This window comes from Saccostrea cucullata, unplaced genomic scaffold (genome assembly GCF_032062105.1).
Source record: "Saccostrea cucullata isolate Sc308-1 unplaced genomic scaffold, CSIRO_AGI_Scuc_v1 ctg14865, whole genome shotgun sequence".
NCBI classification, from domain to species: domain Eukaryota; kingdom Metazoa; phylum Mollusca; class Bivalvia; order Ostreida; family Ostreidae; genus Saccostrea; species Saccostrea cuccullata.
Genome location: NW_026926901.1, coordinates 1,278 through 29,130, shown reverse-complemented (window position 1 = coordinate 29,130; position 27,853 = coordinate 1,278). Strand labels below are relative to the sequence as shown.

General features: G+C 34.0%; 2 protein-coding genes across 2 annotated transcripts; both read left to right on the top strand.

The window, feature by feature from the left end:
* Positions 1-311: 311 nt before the first annotated feature.
* LOC134272846 (A-kinase anchor protein 7-like) lies at positions 312-4,031 on the top strand. The gene is made up of 5 exons (XM_062755013.1): positions 312-374; positions 1,546-1,682; positions 1,789-1,946; positions 3,153-3,257; positions 3,430-4,031. Exons 1-5 carry the CDS (start codon positions 318-320, stop codon positions 3,603-3,605), a joined length of 633 nt encoding a protein of 210 aa, XP_062610997.1. The 5' UTR covers positions 312-317; the 3' UTR covers positions 3,606-4,031.
* Positions 4,032-11,834: 7,803 nt separating this feature from the next.
* LOC134272845 (A-kinase anchor protein 7-like) lies at positions 11,835-21,703 on the top strand. The gene is made up of 5 exons (XM_062755012.1): positions 11,835-11,974; positions 20,265-20,398; positions 20,532-20,695; positions 20,787-20,891; positions 21,070-21,703. Exons 1-5 carry the CDS (start codon positions 11,918-11,920, stop codon positions 21,210-21,212), a joined length of 603 nt encoding a protein of 200 aa, XP_062610996.1. The 5' UTR covers positions 11,835-11,917; the 3' UTR covers positions 21,213-21,703.
* The last annotated feature ends 6,150 nt before the right edge of the window (positions 21,704-27,853 follow it).

The following is a 27,853-nucleotide window of genomic DNA, read 5'->3' as shown; positions in this document are numbered from 1 at the left end:
TTCTTAAAGGAGAGAGAAGAGGATATACAGGTGTTGCATACTAAAAGGAGAGAAGATGATGTATAGGTGTCACATTCTTAATGAAAAGAAGATGATGAACAGGTGTCATATGCTTAAAGGGAGGAAAGAGGTATGAACAGGTGTGACATTCTTAATGGAGAGAAGAGGATGTACAGATGTTGCATACTAAAAGGAGAGAAGAGGAAGTACAGGTGTCACACTTTTAATAGAGCGAAGGTAATGTCCAGGTGTCGCATACTTAAAGGAGAGAAGATGATGTACAGGTGTCGCATATTTAAAGATGAGAGGTGGTAAGTATGGAAGAGAAGCAACGTCCAGATCATTTTCTGGCAATTCAAGTGACCGACAAACAGGTTCGTTACTGGCGTGACTAATTTAGATAATTCACAGGGACTTGCTCCCGGGCGTGTAATAATTATTTATTAAAAAAAACATATACCGTAATAATAAAACTTTTATTATTACGGTATATGATTTTTTTAATAAATAATTATTACACGTCGGGAGCAAGTCCATGTGGATAATTAAAAAATGACAATCAATCTGTTCTTGAAAAGTTGCAAATCAGATCAAGGATTCGTATATATAATATTCTTATTTGTGAATAAATGTACGTTTATATCCTGAATATTTACTTGTGTGAGACGAGGTAAATTATTGAAAAAGAATGTGATCAATGAACAAGAATATCAGCAGTCTCGTTTAAATTTACCATTTTGTAAGTCGTATAGTCGATACAATGGCCTTGTCAGCAAAAAATGAGTCGAATGCTGACTGATGTTTTTCATACTAATTTATTGTGAGTCTATTACTTACACTGAATTGACGACGGAATTTTCGTTACTTCCCGATCATGACAAGGAGCACACGGCCTATGTTACCGGTCGGCAGAGGATGCTCATCCCTCCATGGCACCTGATCCCACCTCTGATCTTTTGTAGTCCGTGTTTGCTTTGCTCATATATCTTATATTTTTATGGACTTTTGAGCTTGAAAACGGTTTGTTATCTTAATATAATTTCTTGATAATGAGCCTGCTTAAAACAGCATTTGAAACAAAATTAATATTGACACTTATCCGGAAAATGTAGATCAATTCAAACATCCGAAGTAAGCCTGAAGTGTGCATCTTCAGACGTATCATCGATGCCAGATTGATGAATGTAGGGTTTATAGCTACGTGGACAAGCGAACTCCACCAAAAATTTGAACTCTTCCCATTAATCTGGTCATTCCTTACTGTAATTGAAGCATCGTTCATGTATCGCAAATTAATGTAGAACATATAGTACCTGAAAAGAAAAATGCTCCAAAACATTTTGGATGTCGATGCTGAGAGTATTTCATGCCCCTGTCCTTCGTTGAAACGAGCTTAAAATCTCTGCATATACGTTTGGAATAGAAAACAAATTAAATTCAAATTTCATTCCTCTACTAAATCTTGATATTTTAAATAAATGTTATTTTAAAGAATGACATTAAATAACTAATGTGTTTTTTTTCGTTTCATTCTTCTATTATTAGATAAAACAGAACGTTCGAGAGTTACAGAACGTCATTTTAGAGAAAGAGAAGCACCTGTCGAACGCGATGGTGAAGACGGACAGTTTACATCTTACCCTGGGGGTGTACCACCTAGAGGACGAGGAAAGGGTCGCACAGTAAGACATTTACTCCTGGAATTATTTATATTCCAGAAAATTTTCGCAGGCCAAAGAATATAAATGTCTATAATATCTCTCAATTTGAAACAAAAAATCTTTACAGGGCAGCAGAAGCATTAGACAGATTTCACAGTAAACTGAAGATATCGGATTTTACGCCACCGTGTTTGAATGTTTCTATGGTAGGGCACTTTAGACACCAAGTTTTGTTCGCATCAGTGGCAAGGGATGACGGATTAGATGTTCTCAACAACCTCGTTAGTGAGTAGATTTCAACAACACATTAGTGAGTACAAACAAATTGCAACATTATTATTAGTGAGTACAGAATAAATCTTCTCAACATTATCGATATCATACAAAAGATGAAATATAGGAGATAACGAACAACATTATTCAAGTTCAAAAGTCCGTTATAAACAATAAAAAGTTTGAGCAAAGCAAACATGATCCTCCAAAACATCAGAGATGGGATCGGGTGCCAAGGAGGAGTGAGCATCCCCTGGCGACAGATTACATCCACTGTTTGCCCCTTGTCATGATTGGGAACTAACGGAAGAATCTTAGTGATTCAGTTTGTAAATAATGCTGTAACAATAAGTATGAAAAACACTAGTTAGCATTTGATTCGATGATAAATTGTATTTACTGACAAGTGCATTTTATCAGCTGTACAACTTACAAAATGATGATTTTAAACGAGACTGTTGACATTCTTGTTTCGCCATCTTAAATGTTTGTCAATATTTTACATCATTTTAAAAATTACATACGTAGAGCATGCACTTGCATATGAATTAACTGAGAGATACAAACCCCGCAGGTGATGAAGGTATATACCTGTATAAATGAGGGAAGTTGACCATTGCAAAGTTAAAAGTCTCACGTTTATCATCACGTTTAGCTTAAAACTTGGTTGTGAGGTTAACTTTTTTTTTCAAGTAAAATATTCAAATATGAAACAGATGTGTCGGACTCTGTGGTACCTATTTTCTCAACCTCACCAGGATATATCGTATCGACATAAGAATGGAAATAACCATTGTGAATTGACAATACGTCGTCGATATATCTTAATGTCGAGCAAGTGTTTTTTTCTTTTCACACATAAATCTTTTAACAAATTCAGCTTCATATGAATACAAGATAAGGTCTGCTTATAAGGGGGCGCAATTTTTAGCCATGGGAATCCCAATAGACTGTTGGAGTACTGGTCTCCAAAATCCACATAGATATTGTCAATCAGAAACAACCCAAGCACACTTTTGATGTCAACTTCAGAATCCTTGTGTGTACAAAAAAATGACCAATGACAAGGTAAGTATATTTACGAGTTCGAAAGTCTTTTTAGTTTAAGATCTCAACATCATCGTTAGTGAGTACAAATAAGATCTCAGCCAACTTACGTTGACCATTTACTTTTTCTCCCTGAAACTGGAACTGTTTTGCTCTGATTTCGTCTTGTAGAAGATGTAAAGAAATCTCTGGAGACTGACGGGTTTGTAGCCACGGATGACAGATACACTCCTCACATCACAATCGGAAAGATGTCCACAAAACTTCGAAAACTGGGTAACTATATTAATAATTTATTCTATCTGTGAAAATTGTCAGGAATCCTCTCGTTTAAACAGGTATAATGTATTAAATAGATTTTTTTTACCTACTTTAGAAGTGATTCTTTATTTTACAATGTTTATCGATATTTTGACAAACGATTTAATTTTTGGCTATTTTTGACCAGGTATAAGGAGAATTGAGCCAACGCATTATGAAGAGAAGAAGACTACTTACTTCGGAAAACAGACGGCGGAGAGTATCCAGCTCTGTTCTATGACTAAACCAATGACAGAATCTGGTTACTACCACGTAGAACACGAAATCAGATTTCTGGTCTCTGACAACTCAGAAGATCAATGATATCCATATTGCTCTTTAAAGACTAATCCAGTGGAATTGCATCTAGCAGATTTGTTACTGGATTTTAAGTGTGGAATTGCTTCTAATAGGTGTGTTTGAGGGAAAAAAGCAGAAAAAAATATTTCAAGGAATGTTTAGATCTATGTCGACTAATCAGCGGGTTGTAACAAGGCATTGAAATAGGAATGTTATGTGTGACAATGATACTCTATATAACACATTTTTTTTATTCATGCAAATGATGAACACGATCGAGATTCATCTGATTGTCATAAATTACAATGTCTCTAGTAATTAGTACCTGAGTGAGTAAGACAAAAGTCAATTAAAAATTATTTGTTAAATGAAATATGAAGATAACGAAAGTAGTCATGCTCAAAAGAATGTATGTTTTTCAAGATTCACAGGACATTATATATATATATATATATACACTTCACCCGAGTATACCCGATAGACCGGACGCATTTCATAGCGGTCCGGATTCTTTCTTTAATAGTGTTCTTAAAAATTTCCAAATCAACATGTAACTTAGTATGTAAATATATAGTGTTTAGTAGTTTAGTAGTAGTGCTAGTTGTTTTTTGTTTCGCTTTTTCCTTTGTTCTTATGACTTTTTAACTCTTTTCTTTGTCCTGAGGAAGGGACAGGGCGTCCCGAAAATTTGACAATTTTTATTGTTCGTGTTGTTGGTCATTTTTAGTGCTTTTTATAAATTTCCATCCGTGACCTTGTATCTACTTGATAGATCCGACATTTAGGATATACAGTGTTGTTGGTTTTTTTAGTGCTTTATATATATATATATATATATATATATATATATATATATATATATATATATATATATATATATATATATAATGACTAAAATGTATGTTTAAGCGAATTCTAAATCACTTTTATGTGTGATATTTCAAAACATGGATATCGACATTGATAGATCAAAGCGGAAATGTTCAGCATGTCTAATGAACATATGTTTCAACGAATTCTAGATAACATTCATGTGTAATTAAATAGTATGGGGCTTAGATATTGGCCTGGTACCTCAAAGCTTCTGGGTTTGATTTCCGGTCCGGTCATGATTTTTTACTTGTTTCAGTGATACGTGACGCTAAATATTTTTCATGTTACAAAGAATATAATCTGCTACTTGTTAGGTCGGTTGTTATATGCTTTGATACAAAAAATAATTTAAAGTGCCTGGTATCATATTCAAAATATCTTGATTAGTTTTGATCACTAATGCATTTGACAATAAATCTTGGTTTTTGCTCTTCATTGTGTCTTTAATTGTTTAACGCCATTTGGAGAATGTTTCACACTCATACTGAGTACCCTTTGGAGGGCTGCCAATTTTAGACCTGTACTCGGCAGTCAAATCAATTGATCAGGTAACATGAGGTAGTAAGCATCCCCTGTCGCTAAGCCGCTATGTATATCTGATCAACACCATTTCTAAACACACTGTAGCACAGTACGTCTGAAATATCTCCTTTAATTACAGCAGTTCATATTTTTGTAATGAGTGAATATTTGGGCTTGGTAGAGTATTTACTGAACCTAGCCATGTATGTGCATCTTTTTTGTAATGAATCATATGGAGATAACGAACACTATTCAAGATCAAAAGTCCATAAAAGAATTTAAAAAAAAGAGCAGAGCAAACACGGACCTTCAAATCATTAGAGGCAGGATCAGGTACCATGGAGGGGTGGGCATCCCCTGCTGACCGGTCACGCTCGACGTGTGCTCCTTGTAATGATCAGGAAATAACGGAAAAATCCGTCGTCAATTGGCAAACGTCAGTCAGCATTTGACTCAATGATAAATTGTATTTGCTGACAATGTCATTGTATCGAACATAGAACTCACGAAATGATGACTTTAAATGCGACTGCTGAAATTCTTGTTTCATCAGCTTGTTTATTTATAATTTACCTCGATTTAGAAATTGCTCGTACGCAGAACATACTGTTGCGTATCAAATCAAATGAGATATGTAAACCCCGTATGCAAGTGATGAAAGCATATTGCTGCATAAGTAAGGGAAGTTGACGATAGAAAAGTTAGTCATCACGTTTATCATAGAGCTTGGTTGTTAGATTACCATTAATGTCTTTTTCAAGTAAAATATCCAAGTATGAAACAGATGTGTCAAACTCTGTGGTATCGTTCATCTCAAGCTCAGGATATACATGTATATTTTTATGAAGTTTAGGAACCCAGTACAGAAGGGTAAATAGTATATTAACGTATTAAACACTAAATTTTGATTTTGAAGAATTTCTTTCCAGGAAATGGATTGTGAGTATATGCATGTAGGATTTCCAGACGAAGAAATGAACTAATTAAGTTATTTTATAATGCAATTGTATAATTTTTCATGTAGTTGCTTTAGCTCTTTGATCTTTGCCAGTTTAATTAAAACGGAATTGTAAATGATTGCTTTAAGGTCATAATTTTCAACAATATTAAAATCACCAGTAATGACGAGTCCTTCATAACTGTAGTTGAAAGAAGAACACGTAATATAAAGATTTTGTTTTATATGTTCAATATATAGACACAGATGGGTTTGTTCATTATTAAAAAGTTTGTGGCAGCAATTTGTTATAATATCAAACATCTTTTCTTTTTGTAAAATATTCAAATTTAAAACAGAATGTCAGACTCAGTGATATATTTTCCTCTTTAATGAAATATGTGGAGATAACAAACATTATTCAAGAAATGGATATCGCTTCGAAATAAGTTACATTGGGATAGGCAAAATATAATATGATGCAAATCACAACTGTCTTCTCTGTTTATGTTTCATTGTTTAGAGAATATAATTTATCTTCTTTATACTATTCGTAGATTTAAACTCCATCCTTTTAAAAATGTTTTAAAGGTTGGGTAGCTAATTTATGATTATGAAAGACACGTTTAAGATAATATATTTGCACTGGAGGTGGATACAGTCACAGTTGGTTTATTTGCTTACTAGTATTTTTTTGCACTAAATATAGGATCTCTCGGTGGTTAATCACAACATATACCTAGCTGTCAATTATCAAATCATCACGTATTCAATTAGTTTCTAATAGGTTTGATAGACAAAACAGAAGAGCCGTTTTGAAATCACAAAAAAGTATTACGTTCGATCATCATTGACACCTTTGACATCAGAACAAGGGCGCAACATCGGCGATCAAAATATGCATATATAGTGAATTTCGAACTTTGAATCGCTGAAACACCCATGCGTGTTAATTTTCTAGCAAAAAATTTTACATGGATGATTTTAGTAGCATGTAAACTTTTTTATATATAAAAATGAAACATGATAGGAGATCTTTAAGAAATTATTCATTATTATGTTCCCCAAACGAAGTTTGGGAACATATTGTTTTACTTTTTCTGAATTTTTTCTTTGTTCTCCGGTACTTTTTTGTCCGCGAGTGTTCTCGTAAACTACTCATCCGATCTAGGTGAAACCTTTTTAGGGTCACTAGGTATGTTATGTAGATGTGCGGAACGAAGGTCATTTTGCGCGCACGTGCGTGCATGTGCGCGCACGTGTAACACGTGAAATGACCAATATAACAGATTTAGCCGTAACTTTTTAAATATTGGATGAAATGCTTTGAAACTCATAATATAAGGATATAATAGTAGTATAGACATGATGATATGGTCAAAATAGCAAGATTTCACGCGCATGCAGGTGCCCCTCGCTGCGATTGGCTGAAACTAAAAGTCTAAATATCTATTTTGTTTTCTGACAAAATCCTTTGAAATTTTGAACATAGTCTTACATTATGAAGATCTACAGCATGATATATAAGAATAATCATGAACGCACGCACATGCACGTGTGCTGCAATCTGATTGGCTAAAACTTTAAATGCCCACAACTTTCTTGGTTCTCAATAATACAGGGTGAAATTTCAAATATGAATAGATATAATGATTGCCTACATTATACTACTATCAAAAGTAAATGCATGGACGTGCATGCACATGCGACCGCACACAATGTATTAAAAGACAGTATACTTGAGTGTTTGATGTTCATGCAGAATTAAGAACTTCTAAATGTCAAGACATGTAACATACTGAAGCATGCAGATCTTTTTACCCTTGACCTTGAAACTTAGGTCAAGGTCACTGGTAACCTGAATAAAATGTTGATACTAGCTATTTACCAAAATCACCTTGACCTATGAACTTGAAATCGACCTTAACTTTTGTCCTTGACCCAAGGGTAAAAAGAAACATGAAGTACATGTACATGTATTTAGAAACACCTTTCAGAGTTTATTTCGGTTGACAGGTTAGAAGTTAAAGAGGTGGTGGTTTTTAATGACCTTGACCTTTCATCCAAATGTCACAATCAATCCTAAGTTCTTGGAATAAGATACAAGATTCAACTCCAACGTTAAATAGGTTAAGGATAGAAATACCCCCCCCCACCCCCCACCCCCCCAACACACACAAACAAATCAAATTAATGGCAACGTAGAGAATCACTGTTCAACTCAAAAAAAAACAACCTCGGACCCACATAAAATTTCAGGAAACTGCAGAAAAGAGCTCGAGGAAAGTGTATTAAAATATTTCATTTGAGTTTCCAAAGTATATAGAAATTATTAATTTATACAGAAAAAATTACAAATCCTGTCGTGTTTAAAATTAAAGTGCAGATGACCAAAGTTGGCATATACTAGTAAGCCTTTTATAGCCTATTTATTCAGATGTCGTTAATAGCATTCAATTCTACTGATTTGAAATAATATTTTAATACAAAGCATCCTTTGTTTAATTTAACTTTGAAATTTATTTGAATTTTTTTTTAGAATTACGCAATCCCCAGAAATAGCGATTTTCGGTATATTAAAAATCAATATACGTGTACGCTCCTTCGTAAAATAATCAGATATTTGCATTCATGAAAAAAATATTAATAAGAAGGTGTTAAACAATATAGGTCACATTAGCTGACACGAATGTCTTTTTAAACATCTCTTGTAAAACCTAGAGAGTAGCCCCCTATGCATTGAAAAAAATGAATAGTTCCGGTCAAAAAACCTTTATATATTTATTTACAAAGTATATAAAATTTACCAGGCACAGGTATCAGAGTTGTCAAAATGGCCTGAGAGGAAATATTAAAAAAATTCTGAACAGAAAGGAAAATCCCTTTTCCATGTATGGAACTACTATTGAATAAGTTCATTTTGATTGGTTAGGTATTGGCGTGATACCCTTAGTCGACTTAAACCCTGCCTTGTCGTCGGAATAAAACCAACTTTGAGCCCGAGGTTAAAATAAGTAGAGAAATAAAATATGAATCGATATATCAAAAATATGACATATGCTTGAAAAATGGTAAATTTATATATGTATTTTTTTTCTTTGATTCGCGGGATAGAAAGATATGTAAATCGCTTAATCAACATGCCATAATCATCTTGCATATGCATGTACATGTACGTGTGCGCGCATGCAAAAAGTTAAACAATACATCGTTGATAGTTGATATCATTGTAACTTTTATATTTTTAAATGAAATCCTGGGATACTTAGCATATTTATAAAAGGTCTTAGAGGAATAAGGCACGATAAGGGACATGGGGAGCGTTTGGGGAACATCTGTAACGGTCCCCGTTACAATCAGCACTAGTTGGTATTATTTTGAATGAATATCCTAATTTTGTCATTTGTGAAAGTAACTGGATTATGAACTTTACAATTAATTACTTTGATCACTTTTACAATTTTGTTTTTGATTCACAAAAAATTCTATTGCATAAGTGTATCTTATCACAGTAAATTTTGTCCCTTTTCAATACTGTGATATTTTAAATACATGAAAGCTAAAACAGCACATTTATTGGGTATAATGTATTTTATGTCTTATCGATCACCAAGATACATTTGACAATATACTTCCTCATGTTTTCAGAAAATGAGATTTACAGGTAAAAGACATATTAGCGTAGACTCTACTATATATACATTTCAAAAGAAAAGATTAATGCCTATGAATTTTAACTTTAAAACAGTTTTTGGAAATGGTTTTTAAAATGCTAAATGATGTAAGATTTTAAAATACACCCCTGAATAAATACTGCAATTTTATTGAATAGATGAACAACAAACAAAAAAGTGGTTCTAAATATTGGATATTGAAAGCTTGTCGATCACTTCCTGAATCCACAAACTCAAATTCGTTTTTGTTTTATTTTTTGTTTAACTTAAAAAATGGTATTTCATTTGTAATATATTCAATTATATAATTTTGACAAAACTGGGAAGTCGGTTCCTATTTTGACGAATAGTCAGTTAAGTCTACTTTTTGAAGGGGTTTGCATAATCATTGGAAATTAAAAAATAAAACAGGAAGAGGGCAAATATTAAGTTACTGCATTCACTTGCAAGCAATTAGTATCTTGAAGTAACCATCGAAGTAGCTCTCTCTCTCTCTCTCTCTCTCTCTCTCTTAAAGCAAAGGATAGTTTCTAAAAAAAAAACAATTAAGAGAATATTCAAAATTCAAAATACCAAATACCAACTCTCATTTCCAAGAAAAAAACTATCTTTTTTCCCTTCTTAATGAAATGTATTGATTGTTATCAACATATGTTATCAACATATGTACTCCACATTATATTGGGATTATGTATTATAAGTAAAACATTTGTTAATGCTTCCTCTTTGGAAATAATGTTGCACTAAAATATAATTTATTTGTAAGAATTTGTATTGTTTTTTAAATAGCGATGACTGATTGTTATTTTCACCTTCTTCATTATATAACGGTTACTAACAAGTCCTACATGAAATATATGGATATAACAAACAGTATTCAAGATCAAAAGTCCATAAAACAATACATAATTGGAGCAGACAAAACGCGTACCTCCAAACATCAGAGATAGGATCATGTGCCATGAAGGAGTGAACATCCCCTTTCGACGGTGTGGTTCTTTTCATGATCGGGAAATAAGTTCAAATGACGGAAAAACCTGTCGACAATCCTGTGCGTATATAATGGCCTAGAAATGTGTATGAAAAACGGCAGTCAGCCTTTGATTTAATGATAAATTGTGATAAATTGCATTTGCCAAGGTCCCTGTATCAACCCTAGAACTAACGAAATGATGACTGCTGATATTCTTGTTTCAGGGACTTGCAATTGTTTGTCAATAATTTACCTCGTATTAGAAATTGTTTATACGTTAAGCGTGCTCTCACATATCGAACTAATTGAGAAATATAAACCCCGTATGCAGATTTTGAAAGTATATTTCTGCATAAGTTAAAGAAGGTGACATTGAAAATTCAGTCGTCAGGTATATCATGAAGCTCTCTCTCTCTCTCTCTCTCATAAGAAAAACCATTTATCATCACATAAAAATGATTTAAATAAACATGTATGATTTCCATCGTGCAAACCACTCATAATGGCCTGTTACTTGATCATTATAATCACGATTCTTAGTATATAAATCCTTAGGTACCTATGATACTATCTAGTAAGTATACAGTTTTATGTCTGACCGTTATCTTTAGTTCGAATGAGAGTTTCTTTCCTTCTGTTCACAAAATCTTGTTGGAAAGGAAACTATTTGGGTAATTTGAAGATTACATTCCAGCGAAGATCAGTAATCAAGCTTAAAACTATAGCATATGGCAATGATATGGTGTACATATTGATCGAATTTTCTTTGTAGTCATTTAATCATTTAGCGTTCATCATGTTCTTACAAAATATATATTACAATATAATCATGATTTAGATTTTTTTCCACAAACAGGCAAAAGTTGACTAAATTTTAGTTAAGTAAAATTCAAAAGTATTAATATTCCGTAATTCATCAAATGCAAATGACCTTTTCAAGAGATATTTAAATATTAGCTACAGGGACTCAAGTATTTATTTGAATTAGGACAAGGCTTTTTCATACGTTTCAAGTCCACAATACAGTCTCTGTCTTCCTTTGGTCAATGAAGTGTCAGGTTTTGTCAAACTTACATCACCTATGAGTCAGACTGCAGATAGTGATAGACCATTTTTGACAGTAAGAGATTTCATTTTCTCCTTCCTGGAATCCACACAAACTATTTTTGTTTTCGTTTTTCAAAACAGTGAAAGTTGTAAAAAGAATTTCATTGGCCAGTTCTCGATTACGTAATCTTGTTTCAAGCAAAACTTAGAATCGAGCTCTCCTCATGCATTAAATCAAGCCTATTTCAAAAGAATCACATCAGTTTAGTATATTTCAGAAGTTTTTCTTTTTGGATAAGAGGTAGTAAATATGGAAAGGAGGCAACGTCCAAATTATTTTCTGGCAATTCAAGTATCCGACGAAAAGGTTTGTTACCTGCGTAAATAATTTGAATATTTTTTTTAAAAATCTGCTCTGATATAAAAAGTATAAATCAGAAAATGGACCATATTCTTATTTTTTTTTTAAAAGTACGTTTATTTCCTGAATATTTATCTCTGTAGGAAGATGACATTACATTGTCTGACTTGATTGAGTTGATGAGTTTGATTAATTATTGATTAATTAAAGCCCATAAAACAATACAAAATAGGAGAAGAGCAAAAACAGAGCTCCAAAACATCAGAGGTGGGTTCAGGTGCCATGGAGGAGTAACCATCCCCTGCTGACCGGTCACACCCGCCGTGTGCTCCTTGTCATGATCGGTAATTAACGGAAAAATTAATACAAATCTGTGAAGAGGACATGAACAAGAATCCCTGGATATTCTCGAGGTGAGATCAGGTACCTTCGAGGGATAAGCATTCCCTGTCGTCCACTCAAACTAGCGATGAGTTGATGAAACAAGGATAATAACAATCTCGTTTGAATTCCACAAATTACATGTTTAATTTAATGACCTTTAAAAGAAAAACAATTTATCATTTACTTAAATGCTGACTAAAGTTTTCCATACAAATTATTAGGCCATTATTTTAACACATATTTGCCTTTAGATTTTTCTTTGTACCCAATGAAGACAAGGGGCACAAGGCGCGTGTAACCGGTCGAAAGGGATTCCAAATGCTTATCCCTCCATGACTTAGAGCATGATTGCTTCCGTTTTTTTAAACTATCATTGTTCCAAAATGAACTCTGATCCAAAAATGGAAAGTTGATTTTATTTAAAGAATATCATGGTTTCGTTGGGAACTGTGAAGAAACCGAACAATAAATCTCAAACTCAATCTCAAAATATTCATAAATAATACAGATCTGTGGAGGGGGCTACGAATTACCCCTGAAAATTCAAAAGATGAGATCAAGTGTCTTAAAGGAGTAAGCATCCTCTGCTGACCGGGCTTACCTTCTATAAGACCTAATGCACTTATCAAGTTGATGGAACTTTCTGTGGTGAAATTCAGCATAAAAAAGGCCTAAGAATGTGTACAAAAAGTCAACCAAAATACGACTAAGTGATTAGTTATATTGCTAACATGGTCATTAAAACGACAAATAAAATTTACGAAATGTGGACTTCGAAGGAGGTGGTTGTTATTAGTTGTTAGCAAGTAATCTGAAGTTGACATCAAAAGGATGCTTGAGTTTCTGATTGACAATATCTATGTGGTTTGGAATTTCGATTCTTAGTCGATACGATTTATCCTAGTGAGCTTGAGAAAAAAAAGATACCAGAAATTCTAACACATCTGTTTCGTATTAGGATATTTTACTTGAAAAAGACACTAATTGTAATCTAACAACCAAGCTATATGATAAACGTGATGACTTTACTTTTCAATTGTCAACTTCCTTTACTTATCCAGCAATATACCTTCGTCGCCCGCATACGCAGTTGATATCTCACAGTTGATTCGCTACGCAAGAGCATGCTCTAAGAATGTACAATTTTTAAAAGGAGGTAAATTATTGACAAACAAGTTGATGAAACAAGAATGTCATCAGTCTCCTTTAAAAACATCATTGCGTAAGTTCTATGATCGATACAATTACCGTGTCAGCAAATGCAATTTATTTTTGAGTCAAATAATAACTTTTCATACTAATTGTTAGGTCATTATTTACACACTGAAATGACGACAGAACATCCCGTTATTTCCCGATCATGACAAGGAGCACACGGCAAGTGTGACCTATCGGCAGGGGATACTCACTCCTCCATGGCACCTGATCCCACCTCTGATGTTTTGGAGGTCCGTGTTTGCTCCACTCCTATTTTGTACTGTTTTATAGACTTTGAGCTTGAATACTGTTCTTTATCTCAGTATTGTTCCTGTTAGTAGCTAGTTCGTTTTAGTAAAAAAATTATACTCAAGACATGTTTTAAGTATCGAAATAAAAGTGGAAATGTAAACGCCATGTGCAGGTGATAGCGGGTTATTTCCTTAATAATTTAGGAATGTTGTCGATGGAATTTAAATGTATTGTTAGTTGCTCTTATTTTGTCGTGTTAATCAAGATATAATCGATGTGGCAGACATTATTTAAAGGTAGATAAAATATATATGGAATTGTTTTATGAATAAAAGTTACTGTTGTTAATTGATAATGCATCTTTGTCAAGTTGAAAGCCACAGCACAATTATTGCCCATCAGAATTTAAACAGTTTGTTGGAGGATATATACCTGTATTTTGAATAGAATCATTTTAATGTAATTCCCAGATACAAGTCTTCAAAAGATATACGTTAAAGATTCTTTTGCCCAAACTTTAACTATACACGAGGACACAGCGTCCACTGGTACATGTAGATATGATATTGATTGTCTTTCTTTGTCTAGCCTAGCAGGGAAAATTGTTTTAAATATTATTTAGATCATACTTTCGCAATGTTTATTTGTGCAATACTTCTTCCTAAAATTTAGAAATATTAGCCAGTTCTTTTTAATGTTTCTTTATCCTGAGTCTTGATATGACAAACAATATTTTAAAGTTGACTTCCTTAATGAATATATGTAACGGACCTGAGCTGCTTGGATCTCACGCACAAGTACTTTAGATGCCTACACGGGAATAACCCATGTAGTACTCTGATGATTAACGAGAATAACCCGCAAATAAAGATCTCCTATAATATCACAAGAATAACCTGTGTTTGGACTCGTATATAACTACGGGGAAGTTAAATGATAAGCCTTATTTAAAGTTTACAAATTTATTCAATAAATAAAAGTCACAATATGTATTAATTAATATTCAATTACAATAAAATTCAATGGAAGTCGGGAATCACCCAAATTCACAATGAATTACTACACTAACACAACCTTCGTATTACGTTAATACGATAAAAAGGGGGGGGGGGGGGGCGCACTAAACGAGAATGACCCGAATAGTGAGTAATAAATACTATAGAAATACCTTAGAATAACCAAAGTATTTCTGAAAGAATCTACACAATCTATAAAAGCTATTTAAAGCAAGAAATTTATCTCTATAATTTCTATATCAAATCCTAGCCTTAATTCCTGCTTGAATATTCCAATAAACGCAACTAGATTATCACTTTAAATTGATTGAATTCCTAAAATCTATCAAAGATAAACAATTATTTACACGGAAAGACCTCAAGACTTACTTTCAGTCAAACCGTAACAAAATTATTTAATCGTTTAATATCGAGATTAACCCAATATAAACGTCCTACGATAAATACTAGTAATTAATAGTGAAACGAGATTAACCCGTATTCACTATAAGAAAAATTGATGAATTAATTCAAAAATTACTAAATTCCTAATGAAAAATGCTAAGAATCAAATAAACAACCGCTAACCTCAAAATCTAAATGCCGAGTCCCACCGGCAATTCTTTACTCTCGTTTTATAGCTCTGGAGAGTCCCCCCGGAGACCCACGCGCTTCCCTAGGGACGACCGGCAGTCACCGGCAGCCACCGGCAATAATCATTGTCAAATAATGTTTAATAATAACAATAGATAATCCACATAAAAATATGACAATCATAATGTAAAACATTTATACAATATGACAATATTCCCTAAGTGTTAGATTTCGATAAAAATGCTTAGTACAGAGAAATTACAATTAGAATCGGGCGTGATATTCCACAAAATAATTAACATGATGGCGGTATCTATAAATAAAGTTACAGAGTTAGAAACGATATTTACAACAAATCTAGCGTATTACAATACTGATATTAATCCAGGATAATAAAATTAGAATCATAAGATCATGTTCTTCTAGAAACGTAAGTACAGTGAATCAAAATAAGAAATTTAACCATTTATGCGATCTACACATGGGGAAAAGTACAATGTACAAACATATTAACACGAATCCTATATAAAACAATCGGCATCATTGTCACAATCGTGACATTTTCCCCCTCTTAAAAACTTTGGTGTCCTCACCAAATTCTTAAGATATAAAACAACAATATTTTTCTATATACATTCAATACATTTCTCCATCAATAATAAATTAACATTAAAAAATGTACACTAGACAAAGTCATATACTTTCCTCAGTTTCCCAATCCTAACATACTTCAATTGTTAGAAATTTTTCTTTTAATATACAACAACAAAAGCAAAATTACAAAATGCATAAGTATACCTAAACTCTGACCATACTTACACCACATTCTAACTAATTTTCTTCACTGTAGCTTTCAAAGTACGTTGGTCTGCTAGCCATTGTCAAAAGTCCTGTACACGAATCTTCCAGCACCATCTTGAATTCGACTCGCCTTTGTGAAAGGTATATTACAGCCATTCATAGAAATGAAACTGTCATTCAAATTGATAACTGCAGGCCCAAATTGACTGTCCAACAAGATGTCCATACCTAAGAGGCATTCATCTTCTGTTCCCGCAACAGTTATCTCCCTTTGAAATTCTAGATTTCCTAACTGAACTGCAAATTCAGCCTTCCCTAACACTTTAAATGGATCTCCATTGACCGCTACAAGGCTTGAAGATTCCTTTAGCTCTGGTCTTCTGTTCCCGGGGAGTCTCCAAAATATTTTGTCGGATAATATAGTTCTTGCAGCCCCTGTGTCTGCTGTGAACTCCACTTTTATCCCTTGAATCGTTCCCTGAACGTAAATTCCATCCGCCTTGAGGAGCTGTCTCCTAATGTACTCCCTCTGAGTACACAGTTCCTCTTCCCTTGAAACGTCCCTGACGCAAGGCTGGAATTTCCCCTGGTTTTCAATTTTCTCCCCCGACTCATCTAAATTTCCACTTAAAATAGGTTCACTTAAAATTTTGCAGTCATTTTGGCCTTTGTTACTTCGGGTCTTCTCTTGGCCACTGGAGCTGACCCCTTCTAGTTTAAAAACTTATCCTTTTTGTCTCTACAATCCTCATCTGATTGTACATTCCATCCTGATTGATGACATGGTTGAAATTTCGGTGCTTCAGGTGACATGGTACTTGTAGTTTGGCTTTGGTTTGTCTTTGGCTGTTCATCTTTACTTGGTAAAGGTGACATAGTTTCCTCTTGATGTTTCTTGTACTGTGATCTCTGTGTCCTGTGAAAATTCCTATGCGGACACTCTCTAGCAAAATGTCCGGGCATGTTGCAGTTGAAGCAGTTTCCCTTTGTCATCTCCATGGAGTTAGTATTTCCTTTCCCAGGAAAGCGATTGTCTCCCTTCCCGTATGGCTTTGCCTGTCTTATAGGGCGACTGTCCTCATTTGCGGTTGAATAGGAGATGACTGACACATAGGCAGCTACCTGCTGTACTGCCTCTTCGATTGTTGACGGTTCTTTGTGCAATTCAACATACTGTCTTGCCTTAGGATCCCATAATCCTTGCAGGAACTTGGAAATTAAGTCTTCCTGTCTCGTGCCGGCATCTCTACTCGGATGAGCCCAGTCATAAAGTCGCTTAATGTCCGCAGCGTACTCTTCGAGACTTTCACCTTTTCCCTGCCGTTTATTGTTGAACTGGGTTTTATAGACTCTCTTATTCTCTAGAGTTCCGAATCTGGATTCTATTTCTGCAACCAATGTCTCATAGTTCCCAATAGCCTCCTTCTTCAGCTGACCAAAAACAAAATCAGCTGCAATTCCCTGTATTCTTGGTAATATCTGTTGTAACTTCTCTTTATCAGTCCACTTGGCTAACTCGGCTACGGACTCAAACCGATTCAGCCAAACTCTCCATTTCTCTGAACCTGTGTAAGGCGGAAGCTTACAGTCAAGCTTGTGGCTATCTGATTTCTTCGACTCGAACAAATCCTTTGTGGCAATTGAGTTGACAGATTGCTCATTTTCAGACTGTTCTGAATCTTCATTTGATTCCTCGTGATTGCTTTCCTTATTCTCTGTCTCCGACTTGTTGTTGTTTGAGTCGATTCTCGATATTCTAGGCTTCAGCTTGCTGTTTGTAGTATGTCCTTTGTTCACTAGCCTGAGAGTTTCGGTAGTTACTTCCATCATATTCTGCATGGCTTTCATTGTCTGGGACATCTGCTCCATCATTAGCGTCATAGAATCTGTGACAGAATTATTCCGTGTTGACTGTGTCAGAGGTTCTGACAGTTCTGTGTCTGTAGGGATTATCTCCCTTCTTTGATGTAGAGTCCTTGTGGATCGTCTTATTTTGCGTGTAGGCGTTGATATTCTAGCCTGAGTATCTGAGTCATTTTCTTCTTGTGTAGAGTTGTCATTGCTGGACTTGCTCTGTTCCCCTCGGAGTGATCTGTTTAACTCGGACGGCGATAAATCTATGAGGAGTTCCTCATCTGTGGGTTGTCCTCTGGAATGTCTGGGATTAATGGATGGCTCCATCCTAGTCTTGGATCTGGTATAGTACCTATGCATGGATTTTTCTCAACACTGGTTCTGGGTTACGTATCTCTGGATCCACCTATGTACTTGGTAGATCCCACCGCTGCCACCAAATGTAACGGACCTGAGCTGCTTGGATCTCACGCACAAGTACTTTAGATGCCTACACGGGAATAACCCATGTAGTACTCTGATGATTAACGAGAATAACCCGCAAATAAAGATCTCCTATAATATCACAAGAATAACCTGTGTTTGGACTCGTATATAACTACGGGGAAGTTAAATGATAAGCCTTATTTAAAGTTTACAAATTTATTCAATAAATAAAAGTCACAATATGTATTAATTAATATTCAATTACAATAAAATTCAATGGAAGTCGGGAATCACCCAAATTCACAATGAAATACTACACTAACACAACCTTCGTATTACGTTAATACGATAAAAAGGGGGGGGGGGGGGGCGCACTAAACGAGAATGACCCGAATAGTGAGTAATAAATACTATAGAAATACCTTAGAATAACCAAAGTATTTCTCAATAAATCTACACAATCTATAAAAGCTATTTAAAGCAAGAAATTTATCTCTATAATTTCTATATCAAATCCTAGCCTTAATTCCTGCTTGAATATTCCAATAAACGCAACTAGATTATCACTTTAAATTGATTGAATTCCTAAAATCTATCAAAGATAAACAATTATTTACACGGAAAGACCTCAAGACTTACTTTCAGTCAAACCGTAACAAAATTATTTAATCGTTTAATATCGAGATTAACCCAATATAAACGTCCTACGATAAATACTAGTAATTAATAGTGAAACGAGATTAACCCGTATTCACTATAAGAAAAATTGATGAATTAATTCAAAAATTACTAAATTCCTAATGAAAAATGCTAAGAATCAAATAAACAACCGCTAACCTCAAAATCTAAATGCCGAGTCCCACCGGCAATTCTTTACTCTCGTTTTATAGCTCTGGAGAGTCCCCCCGGAGACCCACGCGCTTCCCTAGGGACGACCGGCAGTCACCGGCAGCCACCGGCAATAATCATTGTCAAATAATGTTTAATAATAACAATAGATAATCCACATAAAAATATGACAATCATAATGTAAAACATTTATACAATATGACAATATTCCCTAAGTGTTAGATTTCGATAAAAATGCTTAGTACAGAGAAATTACAATTAGAATCGGGCGTGATATTCCACAAAATAATTAACATGATGGCGGTATCTATAAATAAAGTTACAGAGTTAGAAACGATATTTACAACAAATCTAGCGTATTACAATACTGATATTAATCCAGGATAATAAAATTAGAATCATAAGATCATGTTCTTCTAGAAACGTAAGTACAGTGAATCAAAATAAGAAATTTAACCATTTATGCGATCTACACATGGGGAAAAGTACAATGTACAAACATATTAACACGAATCCTATATAAAACAATCGGCATCATTGTCACAATCGTGACATTTACAATGTTTACTGCGTTTAAATTAAATTCTATAATTGTGTATTTTAGATACTAGATAAAATTTGTAGTAGTAATCGGGACAAGAAATACTGGTATTTATAATCACCATTGACCTAAATCGACTTAATTCTATCTAATTACCAATGATAATTCCCACCATCGGTATTTCCCGGTCAACCATGGATACCACTAAGGGAAAATATTTTGCTTTAAATTCAGTATCTTGAGCTTGCAAATCCAGAATTCAGTATAAAACATAAATTAACAGAACATGAAGCATTTCATTCTGAAAATTTGATGGTGTCACTTACTATTTTGAGACTAGAGTACTTCAGTGTTTTATAAATATGTCGAATATGAGCAATAATATTTTGATCTTCCTCCGAAGATAAAAGAGAATGTTCAAGAAGTACAAAGCTTCATGAAGAAAAAGAATATGAACTTGTCCTACACGATGAACAATTTAGATACTCTTCACATAACACTTGGGTTATATCGACCGGAGAATGACGAGATCTCAGAGTAAGAAAAATAACTGATTTTAATCTCTCTCTCTGTGTGTGTGTGTGTGTGTGTGTGTGTGTGTGTCTGTCTGTGAGTCAGGGTGTGTGATGGTGTATTTGCATGTGTAAATTAAACTTTCCTCATTATATAGAGCAAAAAAAGCTTTGGAAGAATTTCAGGGCAGCTTGAATACTTTTTCGCCACTTACTTTCACCGTTTCAACAATAAAAAGTTTCCAGAACCAAGAGGATCCAGATGACCACAAAGTTGTTTATGCTGCAGTGACAGACAATCAAATATTGAAAGACCTCGTAGGTAAGAATTTAAAGCTGTAATACATGTCAGTATATATAGTTGTTTGTAGTTTGTATATCACATAAAATTGTTAGCGTTCATAACTTTTTAGGAGCTTTAAGAAAATCTTTCCAGAAGCGAGATTTATTCGTCACAGACAAAGGATTTGTATCTCACGTAACTATCTGCAGGATCACGGCCAGAAGTAGGGAAAGAGGTAAATTTTAACTCTTCATTTTGTTCCGTCAGCAATGTTGACATATACATCTAAAAAAAAAAGTCAGGAATATTTATATATACTGGTACATTAAAAAAAGTGATACTTTTTTTAATGATTGTAAATGTTGAAGTGATGAGGGGGAAAAAGTTAAAGATCAATAAAATTGTTATTCCAGGGATAACTCGAATTGATCCATCATACTATCGAGAGAAGGCGTCGACTGATTTTGGAAAACAACATGCCAAAAGTATCCAGCTTTGTTCAATGGGAAAACAAAAGTCTGGATACTATCATGTAGAAAAGGAAATATATTTCTAGATGGTTGGACACACAGACGCTTATCCATTTCTAATGTGAATTTTGTATTTACTATCATCTGGTAGATCAAAAATTTACATGAAAGATTTACAAATTGTGTGATTTATAACGTAACTTCTAGTAAGCAGAACAATAGATATGTCATATAGTTTCTCATCATTCTGCAAAAAATAACATGTATACTTATAATTTGACTCTATTTTATTTGTGAAGGATCTTATTAATTTTTCTTTTTACAACGAAAAAAATAAGGAAGGGTTTTATAATTCCCTTGAGTCTTTAAAACATCTGTTTTAAAGTGAAAGTTTTGTTAAAGGAGTATGAGATACCCTTACAACAGAAAACAGCTTTATATCTGCATAATGTAAAACCTGGATTGTCTTATGACAAAATTAAGTTAATGATGTGCATTTAGCTTTTAGATGTGCTTTTATTATTGTGTGATGTGCTTTCTTCATAATGTGATGTGCTTTTATCATCATATATTTCCATTTCTTACTTTTGTTTCTGTAATAAATCTTTGAAACTTAGCGGAGTTCATTTCTTGATATATCTGCCAGAATACATTAAGCAGGTCGAAAGGTCAGGAGCTAGGGAGGCCTAATATGCATGCAAATCTCGTGCGCATCTGTCTCTGTGTCTGACGCTAAGGATGCCAAATATGCATGAAAATCTCGTGCGGCTGCCTTTGTGTTTGACGTCAGTGGGAGAGGGCTATGGAAATTGGCAAGGGAGTCCTCGTGTTATTTAAATCTATGTCTACATTTTTAAAAATATAAATCAACAAATTTATTTCCAGTTGAAACGGAAATATAAGGAATCACTGTCTAGTTCGTATAGTACGCCTGGGCATCAACGATAGTGGGAAACATGGGATAATTTGCATAACGGGCGAAGCTAGACAGTGATTCCTTAACTGTAATTGTTTTATCTTTATGTTATGCACTTTTTTAATTATGAATTATGATTTGTGATTTGGTTATTATATGGTGGTTGATTTTCAAAATGTACATTGCTGATGTCTTTCTTTATATAACAATGATAATGAAATTGAGATTCAATTTCCAATGACATGGTTCACATGATCCCATTTTCTTGGATATGGAAAGCAAACTACACGAGTCATTTGAGATTGTGACGTCACACAATGTCATGGATACGTTATATTGCATTTCCATAACAAAGTCTAAATGACTTTGCCTTTTCATTAGTGCCTTATGATATTTTCTTGTCACACTTCTTTCACCAGTGATCTTACTGGACAGAGCTTCTATACCAAAACTTGGGAAAATCTGAACTGCAAATATTCTAATGTTGTCTATGGAATAGAATGTAATCTGTATGGACTTGTTTATGTCGGTGAATCCAAGGGATTGCTTAACAAAAGAATATCAGGTCATCGATTTCAAATAAATCATGGTAATCAGCAGCTTTTATACAAACATTTTAATTCACCTGATCATTCTATTTTATACATGAAAGTTAGAATTCTCGAAAAGATTTATCTCCACACAAATAGTTCGTCGCTGAGTACACCTTTCCGTAGACAACGAGAAGAATTTTGGACTAGAAAACAAGGGACAGCCTTTCCCTATGGATGTAATGACAATGTCGATAGTGTTGGAAATCTTTCCAGTCCGCAGTGTAATAATGTAAATGTGATGGAACTTTTTAACCATACTCATAGACGTAAGCGTAGTAATGGGCATCGTTCGTTCAATAAACCTGCAATACACGACGTCTCTTTTGATTCATTACTACCTTATGTAAATCAACAGTTAGGTCTACATCATATTCGAACAAAACTTTACTCTGTTCCTTTGAAACTTTTAAATAGTCTTCTTGAAAAGGCCAAGGAACATCCAATTTAAGATTCTTCGTCACCTGAATATAGACTCGGATCTGTGATTATGGATATTGCATATCATAGGCTCTTTAAACCCCTACGCTTCACGGAAGAAAATGCAGCTAAAACAATCCGTCTTTTCCTTAAACTTCAATATGCCAATAAAGGAATTGACGCGGTTAATATAAGTAATATTCTTAATCACAAAAGGGTCCAGTCTTGGTTTCCACCATATTTCAAGTTAAAGAGTACACCTTGTATTTCCTACAAATATACATCGACCATTGCTTCCAAACTTTTCAATTACAAAAACACCTTACATGGCCTGGATACCGACTATCTGAAACATAATCCTCCTTCGTGTTCATGTTCTTCTTCGCCCTATAACTATAGTCCTGCTGGACACGTTATTACAGGTGACGTAAATATAGTTCGTAATGAGTACCTTAGATCACTTATTTTAAAAGGTACTAAATATAGGGAACCCCGATCCTTCAACTGGCGTCGGAATTTCTTAAATATTATGGATTCTGTGGAAAATTACGCCAGACGATGGGCAAGATATGAAAAAAAGAACATTGACACCTTGTCAGAATGGATTAAATGTATCAAATCCATGTTTAAGTCCCGTATTAAAAGATTGAGGGGCAATATGAAAACCATATATCCTTTTGTGTTCAATAAACCAGAAGTGAAAAAGGAGTTAGATAGATTACACGATCAGTACGTAATGGTTCCTGCCGACAAAGCAGGTAACAACATTGTCTTTGTTTGTAAGGCTCATTATATAAATTGCATTCTAGAAGAACTTGGATTTAATTCTACAAGTGGTAATCCTACTTATACTCATACTTTCCTCTCTAAGGAAAAAAATTTTCAAAATCACCTGTCAGTTTTGAATAGTTTTAATATTCCACTGAGCCAAAATGAATTTGAACTACCTTATATATATATATTGAATTCCAAAACTTCATAAGAATCCTTACAAACAAAGATACACTGCAGGTTCCAGTAAATGTTCAACCAAGCCTCTTTCGTTACATCTCACTAAGATATTGACAGTAGTGAAGTAAAAACTCCAGGAGAACTGTGCAACAATATATTCAAGAAGTGGTGTGAATCAGATGTGGATACTAAGAAATTCTAAAAAAAAACCTTGGACACTTTTGAAATCACAAGACTTTACAAAAATCAACAGCTTAAAAACTTACGACTTTTCAACTTTAAACACAACAATTCCCCACGACAAATTAAAATCCAGGTTTTTTGATATCATTGACAGCTGCTTCTTCAATTAAAACAAATTGGTTCCTATTTCAACGAACAGATGGTTAAGTCTACTTTCTGAAAGGGTCTGCATTATCATTAGATATATAAAAAAGCAAGAGAATGGCAACAATCAAGTTATTCTCTTGTTAGTAATTATCCTACAGTAACCGTTGAATAAGCTCGCTTGCTCTCTCTGATAAAGCAAAGGATAGTCAAAGAGTAACAATAGTATGAGACTATTTAAAATACCAAATAGCAACTTCCAAGAAAAGAAATACCTCTTTCTTTCCAGGCTTTTTGATATCATTGACAGCTGCTTCTTCAATAAAAATGGAACTCGAAAATTTACTTACCTCGTCATTGGTCATTTGCAAAATTATTTTGTTAAAAGAGATTCTGATTGCACACATAAGTACTCTGAAGCTGACATGAAGAAGATGCTTAAGTTTCTGATTGACAACATCTATGTGGTTTTAAGAGACCAGGTATTCCAACAGTCTATTGGAATTCCCATGGGTACAAATTGCGCTCCGTTATTAGCAGACTTATTTTTATATTCATATGAAGCAGAATATATGCTAAATCTTATGTGTGAAAAGAAGAAACCACTTGCTATGGCCTTCAACTCGACATTTAGATATACTGACGACGTATTGTCAATTAATAATGGTGATTTCCATTCCTACGTCGAAACGATATATCCTGGTGAGCTTGAGATAAAAGATACTACAGAGTCCGACACTTCTGTTTCATACTTGGATATTTTACTTGAAAAAGACACTAATGGTAATCTAACAACCAAGCTATATGATAAACTTGATGACTTTAACTTTTCTATCATCAGCTTCCCTTACTTATGCAGCAATATACCTTCATCACCTGCAAACGGAGTATATATATCTCAGTTGATTCGATACGCAAGAGCATGCTCTACGTATGAACAATTTCTAAAATGAGATAAATTATTAACAAGCAAGTTGACAAAACAAGAATATCAGCAGTCTCGTTTAAAGTAATCATTTCGTAGGTTCTATGGTCGATACAACGACCTTGTCAGCAAATACAGTTTATCATTGAGTCAAATGCTGACTGACGTTTTTCATATCAATTGTTAGTCCATTATTTATACACTGAATTGACGACGGGTTTTTTCCTGATCATGACAAGGAGCACACGGCGGGTGTGACCGGTCAGGGGATGCTCACTCCTCCATGGCACCTGATCCAACCTCTGATGTTTTGGGGGTCCGTGTTTGCTCTGCTCTTATTTTGTATTGTTTTATGGACTTTGAGATTGTATATTGTTCGTTATCTCAATATCCTTCCTTCATAAAATGTATTAATTAATTGTTTGATACCAACATAATTATATATACTTCCCATTGCATCATAAGTAAAACATTTGTTTATGCTTTCTCTTTGAAAAGAAGGTAGAAATAAAATATCATTTATTGTATATATTTGAATTTGTTGTATTTTTTTTTACCATTGATGACTGGTTGTTATATTTTCACCTTCTTCATGATAAAGGATGCTTAAATGAAATACATGGAGATGACGAAAAGTATTCAAGCTCAAAAGTTCATTAGACAATACACAATAGGAATAGAACAAACACGAACCTCCAAAACATCAGAAGTGGGAACGGTTCCAATGGAGGAGTGGTTCCCTGCCGACCGGTCACACCCGCCGTGTGCTCCTTGTCATGATCGGAAAAGCACATAAAAATCCGTCGTCAATTCAGTGTATAAATAATGACCAAACAATTAGTATGAAAGCCGGCAGTCAGAATTTGATTTATTGATAATTTTTAATAAATTGTGTTTGCCAATAAGGTCTCTGTATCGACCATGGAACTTACAAAATGATGACCTTAAACTAGACTACTTAAAGTCTTGTTTCAACAAACTTGTATGTGAAAAAATTACCTCGTTTTAGATATTTTTTATACATAGAGCATGCTCTTGCGTATCAAATCAACCGTAACTGAAATATATCCTCCGTAGGCAGGTGATGAAGGTATATTGTTGCATAAGTAAGGGAAGTGAACATTGAAAAGTCGGTCATCACGTTTATCATAAAGCTTGGTTGATAGATTAACATTAATGTCTTTTTCAAGATAGATATTGATATGAAACAGATTTTTCAGACTCTGTGGCATCTGTTAATAAGCTTACTGGCATATATATCGTATCGACATAAGAATGGGAACAAATAAATGTATCGACTCCTCGTCGATATATCTAAATGTCGAGTTGAAGGCACAGCAAGTGTTTTTTTTTTTCACGTATAAGGGTTTGGACGAATTTCTGCTTCATAAGAATATAAAAATAAGTCTGCTGATAACGGGGCGTAATTGCTATTCATGGTCATTCCAACAGGTTGTGAAAGGCGTCCTTATGATGACGTCTTCCTAAAAACGATATGTTTAAGATGGTTTTTGTAAGTAGCCTTTTGATAATAATTATATTTTACAGTTGGTAGTATTACGTTTCCTTACGCTTGTAACTATATAAGTTATACATATATATCTCCTTTTATCAGCACCTAAAAGTAATTAAAATGTACTCGTAAAATTTCGATCGTGCAAATCGCGAGTGACCTATTATAAAATTCACGATTCCTAGCGTATATAGATATACTTAGGTACTTATGATACCATCTTGTAAGTATATAGTCTTCTTGCTATCCATTATCTTTAGTTCGATTAATACATGTAGTTTCTTTCCTGGTGTTTTTAAACACTTGTTGGAAAGGAAGTTATTGAAGATAACATTCCAGCGATGATCAGTAATCAAGCTTAAAAGTGTAGCATATGGCAATGATATGGTGTATATTGATAAGATTTTCAATTTTATTTATTCATGCAGAATTATTCAACATTATGCAATGTGTTACAAAATAAATTTTTCCCTGGATATATTGCAATAATCATGGTTTAGAAAATTTTTTAAAATAACGTTTTCTTCCACAAACAGGTAAAAAAAAATTTAGTTCAGAAAATGCAAAAGTAATTATGTTTCTATTTCATAAAATGCTAATGATTTCTCAAGAGATATTTCAATTTTTTCTATAGGGAATGAAGTATCTATTTAAACTATGGCAAGGCTTTTTCATATGTTTATAATATTGAGTCCACAATACAATATCTTCCACTGGCCAATGAAGTGTCAGATTTTTTTTTCAAACTTACATCACCTATATGAGTCAAACTGCAGAAAGGTAACGAATTCACGAATTCAAACTATTTTTGTTTTCATTCTTCAAACACTGAAAGTTATAAAATGGATTTCATTGGCCAGTTCTCAGTTACGTAATCTTGTTTCAAGCAAAACTAGAAATCGCGCTCTCCTCATCCAGTCAGATAAGCCTATATCAAAAGATTAACATCAGTTTTGTATATTTCAAAAGATTCACATTTTGGAAAAAAAGTAAATATGGCAAGGAGTCAACGTCCAAATTATTTTCTGGAAATTTCAATTTCCGACAGAAAGGTTTGTAATGGCGAAAATAATTCATATATGAAA

Coding starts and splice junctions, on each gene's coding strand:
- LOC134272845 (XM_062755012.1), top strand. CDS start 11,918: ATGGAAAGGAGGCAACGTCCAAATTATTTTCTGGCAATTCAAGTATCC. Junction 11,975..20,264: donor TTCAAGTATCCGACGAAAAG/GTTTGTTACCTG, acceptor CTTCCTCCGAAG/ATAAAAGAGAATGTTCAAGA. Junction 20,399..20,531: donor GAGAATGACGAGATCTCAGA/GTAAGAAAAATA, acceptor CTCATTATATAG/AGCAAAAAAAGCTTTGGAAG.
- LOC134272846 (XM_062755013.1), top strand. CDS start 318: ATGGAAGAGAAGCAACGTCCAGATCATTTTCTGGCAATTCAAGTGACC. Junction 1,683..1,788: donor GACGAGGAAAGGGTCGCACA/GTAAGACATTTA, acceptor AAATCTTTACAG/GGCAGCAGAAGCATTAGACA. Junction 1,947..3,152: donor TGTTCTCAACAACCTCGTTA/GTGAGTAGATTT, acceptor TTCGTCTTGTAG/AAGATGTAAAGAAATCTCTG.